Source organism: Glycine soja, chromosome 8, assembly GCF_004193775.1.
Source record: "Glycine soja cultivar W05 chromosome 8, ASM419377v2, whole genome shotgun sequence".
In the NCBI taxonomy this organism is placed as follows: Eukaryota; Viridiplantae; Streptophyta; class Magnoliopsida; order Fabales; family Fabaceae; genus Glycine; species Glycine soja.
Window position 1 is genome coordinate 37,429,660 of NC_041009.1, and position 7,401 is coordinate 37,437,060.

Genomic DNA, 7,401 nt, shown 5'->3' on the forward strand with positions numbered 1-7,401 from the left:
TGCAAGTACCACCTCGTAGGTAGCTCTGCTTCATATCTAGTCTGTTACTTTCTGCATTCTTAGAAACATCTTTTCCAATCTTCTTCTCACACTAATTTGAATAACCATGACCTTCTGTGGTGGTGCCTTTGTTAAGCCAAACTATTCTGTGTCCCCATGCCACAAACACAAAGCTCCAAGTCCATACCAAGGTGGCAGAAACAAGGTTAGTGAATCATATGTACAATTGCCTTTGTGATCTAACAATTTAACAAGAATAAACACCATCTCTGTGAACATGATCAGGACCGATCCAAAGACAAATGAGGTCTAAAACATATTTAAGAAAAAATGTTTTACTTTAAATGAAAAAATTATATGTTGGGCCTTTTTGTCAAGATATACCATTTTTTTTAATAAATTAGACTTTTTTTACTTTATAAAAATTAAAAACAAGTTTTTTTTTTGTTAGTGGACCTAAAGCTTGAATTTTAGTTACTTTACCTTTAAGCCGATTTGGACATGATTCTATGATTTTCTTTCTTATTACCTTTGTGTTCCTCTATATTGATTCCATAAGGGGTTACTCTTCTTCCTTTTGTTACCAAAAAAAAAGGCCATGATTTTTTCACTGATGGTGCAATGATGGCTGGCTGATGTGTGATTGATTGTGTTTGCCTCAGTTCTGTGTGAGAGTTTCAGCAAGTGGCTCAGCTGATGAGGAGAGGACTATTATAAGGAAAGAGAAAGATGGGTGGAAGATCAATTACTCAGGAGAGAAACCAGCAACACCATTATTGGACACAGTCAACCACCCAATTCACATGAAGAATCTGTCAACACAGGTTTGAAACTGACAATAGCATATTTCTTGTCTGTGGCTGACACAACATTTTTTTCCTTAGATTTTTGTTGGGTGTATTTGTCAGGATCTTGAGCAACTTGCAGCAGAGCTGAGGGCAGATATTGTACACAGTGTGTCAGACACTGGTGGGCATCTTAGCTCAAGCTTGGGAGTGGTGGAGTTATCAGTGGCTTTGCATCATGTTTTCAACACCCCTGAAGACAAAATTATATGGGATGTTGGCCATCAGGTAATCTTTTTTCATCTTATCTGCTTTTTTTTTTTTTATTGAAAATTAAATAGGAGAAAGAGAAAGGAAAACAAAAGTGTAACTCTACATTCAATTCATTTAGAGAAATTTGCTCTTGTAACAAATTAAAGTTTATGATCTTTTCCTCCCTTTGTACAACTTTTTATCATTATCAAGTGTTATGCTTGTGCCTTGTGTAAGAGGATCTAAGAAGATATCAAATTGCAGGCATACCCTCACAAGATTCTCACTGGTAGAAGATCCAGGATGCACACCATTAGGAAGAGTTCAGGGCTAGCAGGCTTTCCTAAAAGGGATGAGAGTGTTCATGATGCTTTTGGGGTAGGGCACAGTTCTACAAGCATATCTGCTGGTCTTGGTAAGATTCTTATATTTTAAGACCACTACATATTTCATCAATTTTATTTTATTACCATATTATTGGTACAAAGTATTCACCAGTTTTATGGATGACCAATTATCCCCACAGAGATGCATGTATGATGTATCTCACCGATTGAACAATTCTCAATATTTTTAGGCATGGCTGTTGCGCGTGATCTATTGGGAAAGAACAACAGCATCATTTCAGTGATTGGAGATGGGGCATTGACAGCAGGCCAAGCTTATGAGGCAATGAACAATGCAGGGTTCCTTGATTCTAACATGATAGTTGTACTTAATGACAACAAACAAGTCTCTTTACCAACTGCCACACTTGATGGTCCTGCAACTCCAGTTGGAGCCCTCAGTAGTGCTTTAAGCAAAATTCAAGCAAGTTCTGAATTCCGCAAACTCAGAGAAGCTGCAAAAGTAAGCCTCTCAAACTTGTATGATATGAGTAGTCAACATCATGGTATGTGGCATTAATTTGACTCTAATTTTATCTGCTGAAGACCATCACAAAGCAAATTGGAGGACAAACACATCAGGTCGCTGCAAAAGTAGATGAGTATGCAAGAGGCATGATCAGTGCTTCTGGCTCTACTCTTTTTGAAGAGCTTGGCTTATACTACATAGGTCCTGTGGATGGTCATAACATTGAAGATCTGGTCACCATCTTTGAAAAAGTGAAAGCAATGCCTGCCCCAGGTCCAGTTTTGATTCATGTTGTGACAGAAAAAGGGAAGGGATACCCCCCAGCAGAAAAAGCAGCTGATAGAATGCACGGTGAGAAAGGGATATATTTCTTTTATATCTCAAAGACAAGGAATTGAAAATTGATTTTGTCTAAAATTTATTTGAGGTGAAGTAATTTATGTTTTGATATTTTTAACTGAAAAATAAGGTAGCACTAAAACTCAATATAAAGTTTTGATCCAATACGAAAATTATCTAAAGTTGTTTCAACTCAAAATAAATCTTGCACAAAATTAATTTTTTAAAGTGAGATCAAACATCTGAACATTCAGTCAAAATCACTTTAGTGGATATTTTGCTTAACTTTAGATGGTCTAATCCAAATACACACTCATACTTTCCCACATTTTCAGGGGTTGTCAAGTTTGACCCAAAAACAGGCCAGCAGTTTAAGGCAAAAACCTCTACACTTTCTTACACCCAATACTTTGCTGAGTCTTTGATAAAGGAAGCTGAAAATGACAAGAAGATAGTGGCCATTCACGCAGCAATGGGTGGTGGTACCGGCCTAAATTATTTCCATAAAAGGTTTCCCAAGCGCTGTTTCGATGTGGGGATAGCTGAACAACATGCTGTAACATTTGCAGCTGGTTTAGCTGCTGAAGGCCTCAAACCATTTTGTGCCATTTATTCATCATTCTTGCAACGGGGATATGATCAAGTGAGCCAATATCATTAAATGAAAATAGTCCAATCTAACTAATTATTGATTTCTTATTTATGTCAGTTTACTTATTATTTCTTGCCTACGATAAAAAAATTTCACCACTATGTATGTAGGTAGTCCATGATGTTGATCTTCAAAAGCTTCCTGTTCGATTTGCTATGGATAGAGCTGGTTTGGTTGGAGCAGATGGACCAACACATTGTGGAGCATTTGATATCGCTTACATGGCTTGCCTACCCAACATGGTGGTCATGGCTCCTTCTGATGAAGCTGAACTCATGCACATGGTTGCGACTGCAGCAGCTATAGATGATAGACCAAGCTGCTTTAGATTTCCAAGGGGAAATGGAATTGGAGCCACTCTGCCACTCAATAACAAAGGAACCTCACTTGAGGTGAGAATCAGTAACTAACATGTATTTCCTAAACTGAATCTGAATGCTCCAAAGTTAAGTTGCCAAATTGATTTTTCTTTGGTTATGCAGATAGGAAAGGGAAGAATTCTGGTGGAAGGGAGCAGAGTTGCCATTTTGGGATATGGTTCTGTGGTCCAACAATGCAGACAAGCCTCAGAAATGCTTAAGGAACTAGGCATTGATGTGACAGTTGCTGATGCTAGATTTTGCAAACCTTTAGATACTGGTCTCATTAGGCTACTAGCTAAAGAGCATGAAATACTCATCACAGTGGAAGAGGGTTCTATCGGTGGTTTTGGATCACATGTATCACAATTCCTGAGCTTATCAGGTATCCTAGATGGGCCTCTAAAGGTAAACCTTCCTCTATGGAGAAGTCACTCTGAGATTTCATTTTCAGATTATTGTTCCCTTCAGATGTCTCTTTTTTGTGTGCTTCTAAGTAACACTTGTCAGAGAATATTAGATATATTAGCTAAGGATAATTTAGTCATTCCGTCATTTATATATATTACTCTTTTGTGCCTTGTATCTATGTTAACAACACTAACACCCCTTTTGGATTTACCTGCAGTGGAGAGCAATGATGCTTCCTGATAGATACATTGAGCATGGATCACCCCAAGTTCAGATAGAAGAAGCAGGGCTTTCATCAAAGCAGATTGCAGCCACAGTCTTGTCTCTTATGGAAAGGCCAAACGAAGCTCTTCTGTTCAAATAAAAAGACAAAATGGAACAAGGATCTTGACCTGGTTCCCCGAAGATGCATAAAAAAAATTTAAGACTTTTGTTGGTATTGTGCTTTAGAGGAAGCTGTAAATAACTACACTGGAATTGTCGGAGTTTACATCTTGATGCTCACATATTTTGGATAATTGGATTCTCAGGTCATCACTAGTGAGTAAAGAGATGAATTTATTCTGACAACTCAAGGAACCAATCAAGGCATCGTAATGTATCAAAATTAATTAATTATATTACTGCAATTAACACAGCACACAAGTCTTCTAAAATCATACTGCCCAATAAGCAAAATTAAAATACGCCACTGTCTGGTAGCTAAACAATCTTTCCATTACATTAGTCGTGAAGTTCAGCTTGTATCACAACTTGTGGCAATGCTGGTTTTCTATTTTTAGTAATATGTTTCAATTTTCCTATAGAAGAAACATTAGTCATGAAGTTTATGAATCTAAATTTGCCGGTCAATTTTTCTGAAAATGAACGGTCAGGTCAAAGATCACAGCTGGACGCCAACTAAAAGCCATGTTAGGGTAAATAATGTTGCCGGGGAGCTAATAGGACATCACAAAATAGGACTCGTCAAAACAAAAAAAATTAAAACATATATTTGAGATATGACTGACATATGGTAAGACTTTAGGAATCTATGCAAAATAAAAATGCTGGCTTATCAGCAAAAGAGTCCATTCAAGCAAACCTTACTTGGTCATAAAATTGTCTTGTAAATCAGTAAGTGCAAGTAACAAGTCAGAAGGCTACAATAATGTTGTTGACAAATAATGTAGTGTAGCCAACTAGCCATCAATAACATCAAACATAAAAGGATTAGTCAAAACCATCAAACTAAAATATATATTTGAGTTATGACTCACCTAAGGCATGAATTCTTGTTCAAGATATTTACTGGATTAACTCCTTCAGCAAAAGTCCGTTCAAGCAAAAAGTTGAAGTGCCAGCAACAGCGCAGAAAGCTATAAAACATTCAAAAGTACAAAATTTCTAATAGATAGGACTTAATTAATTATTTGATCTCTATGTGTCAACTTTTGGTTTTATTCCTTATATCTAAAAATCTTATGCTTTAGAATTTATGTTTCCATTTTGTAGCGGTTTTACATCGTAAGAAAACTAACAATAGGCACTAAAACATGCATAAAAAAAAAGAAGATGTTCGTTTATAAGCACTAAAAACTAGAGTTTTTAGGTATAAAGACTAAAACAAAAATATACTCCCTTGGTGTCTCAACATAAAATTCTTTTAACTAATTCACATCATTTAATAAAGTTAGTTAATATAATTAGTAACATTAAATTTATTAACAATTTGTATTATTTTGTCAAAATTATTCTTAAGTTTATTGGAACTTATAATCTTTTTTCTTTCTACTTAATTGTTTTCACATTTAGTTAATTAACGTGTAGTCTTCTTTTTCAATCCTTATAAGAGATATAATATATTTATCTTTTAAATATATAATATTTATTGTAAAGTAATAAAAGATATTTAGGTAAAAAAAAATAATTAATGCACAAGACAACTTAAAAAGAGTCTTATAAAAAGGAACCAATAAAACTAAAAAATAAGTCTTATATTTAGGGATGAAGGAAGTTTTTACTTACTTTCTTATTTTAGCCTCTCATGAGAAGCTTAAGAACTTAAAAGTTCTAACACTCACCATGTGTTAGGCTATGTTCAATAAGATATTTCAGTTAACTTCTAGTTTTTTTTTAACTAACTAAAAATCTTGTTTGGGTGTTAGCTTATTTGATTGTTTGGTAAACAAACTTTTTTAGTAATTTCTCAATAGCTTCTCATATTTTTTGAAATGCTACTTGAAGTAACATTTTTTAAAACACAAGTTTCTAGCTTTTATATTTTCTTCCACTTTTATCCTTAATATATTTATTCATTTTCTTTGTTACCTTTTTCAAATAAATCATGATTTTATTATTTTGTTGTCATTTTACACATTTTAGTTACTTCAATAGTTAGTTTTTCCGAATAATTATAATTTAATAAGTTAGTTTTTCAGCTTCCAGCTAATTTTGTTGAACATAGTCTTAATTGTAGATAGTTTTTGTCTTTGAAAATAATAATAAAAGACTGTTGCGGATGTCAAATGAGTTAGGAGTTTATGAGATTTAGAACCATATCATATCTGAACAACATTCGTTTAGAGGTAGGTTTATAGAATTCAGTTGAAATGAAGAGTTTTTGTAACATGATATAGAAAGAACAAACAATAAAAGAATAAAATAGCAGAAACTTAAGCTTTACGGAACAAAAGCCTCATTACATCAACTAAGAGGATCCCATGCATATTCGGAGGAGGATCAACCACGGTCATCACTGATGAAACCACAAAAACTGGGTCCAAGCTTGGCAAAAAAATCAGCACATTGATTAGCTTCTCATAACGTATGTTGGAACTCCATATTTCGATTCTTCACCATGAAATCCTTAAGGCTAGAACCGATACGAGCATAACGATGACAACCTACCCTGCAATGGATGCTAGAAGCGAGACACTCTCTCCTATCCTCCTACATGTGACACCCTCTACCCCGACATATAAATAAATAAAATATATAAAAAATATCGGTAACCAAATTCACACGGGTAAAAAGTTCACATTCACTTCACTATTATCAATTAAAACTTATTAAAAATATATTCGGCTCGAAACAAGGCCGTCAAAATTTACAAAAATATTTTGTTAAATCAATGAGATAAAATAAAATAGACTAACATTATGCAATTAATATAAAACTTATGCCCCACTGTCACATCCTATCAGAGCATTGTGTCCCGACGTCCTTCAACACAAGGTTCCTTTAAGCACTTCACCTAGCTGTTTGCTCCCCCGAACACAAGGTTCAAGATCATCACAGGATCCAAACACAAACAACAAACCGGGAGTGAGTTATCACATTCCTAACTACTAGAGAGAAACAAAACAACATATAGTAGCCAAATACAATTTACTTAGCATATCTCACATTATTTCATCACTTTGTCATTCAAATTCACTTTTCAATCATCAATCACAATACACAAGAATCACACACTCCGATCAAGACATAATAACACATCAATTTCATAATGAACAATTAGCAAGCGCATGAGACAATTATGCTAAGACTCAAGCCTATATGCAATGTTGTACCATGTCAGTGAAAAACCACCCTGGGGCGCTTAGGAGTACATAACAAGACACACCACACAATAGGTTTGTCAGGTCACTCTCACTAAGTAAGATCATAGGGAGACCAGTCAGGGTCACGATGTTTTGCGAGAATGCTCTAACCATATGGGATCAGCATAGGCTTAAAGGAGCACTCAAACCCGGTGACCCCCAAG

At 35.0% G+C, this 7,401-nt stretch overlaps 1 protein-coding gene across 1 annotated transcript; it reads left to right on the forward strand.

The window, feature by feature from the left end:
- On the forward strand, window positions 1-4,017 carry LOC114423050 (probable 1-deoxy-D-xylulose-5-phosphate synthase 2, chloroplastic). Its single transcript, XM_028389657.1, has 10 exons — window positions 1-205; window positions 663-824; window positions 909-1,073; window positions 1,302-1,452; window positions 1,615-1,886; window positions 1,970-2,243; window positions 2,567-2,874; window positions 2,994-3,275; window positions 3,366-3,650; window positions 3,871-4,017. Exons 1-10 carry the CDS (start codon window positions 107-109, stop codon window positions 4,015-4,017), a joined length of 2,145 nt encoding a protein of 714 aa, XP_028245458.1. The 5' UTR covers window positions 1-106.
- Window positions 4,018-7,401: the final 3,384 nt, after the last annotated feature.

Excerpts from the sequence above, each read along its gene's own strand:
- LOC114423050 (XM_028389657.1), top strand. The coding sequence starts at position 107 with ATGACCTTCTGTGGTGGTGCCTTTGTTAAGCCAAACTATTCTGTGTCC. Across the intron at positions 825-908 it reads TGAAGAATCTGTCAACACAG|GATCTTGAGCAACTTGCAGC; the intron begins GTTTGAAACTGA and ends TGTATTTGTCAG. Across the intron at positions 2,244-2,566 it reads AGCAGCTGATAGAATGCACG|GGGTTGTCAAGTTTGACCCA; the intron begins GTGAGAAAGGGA and ends CCACATTTTCAG.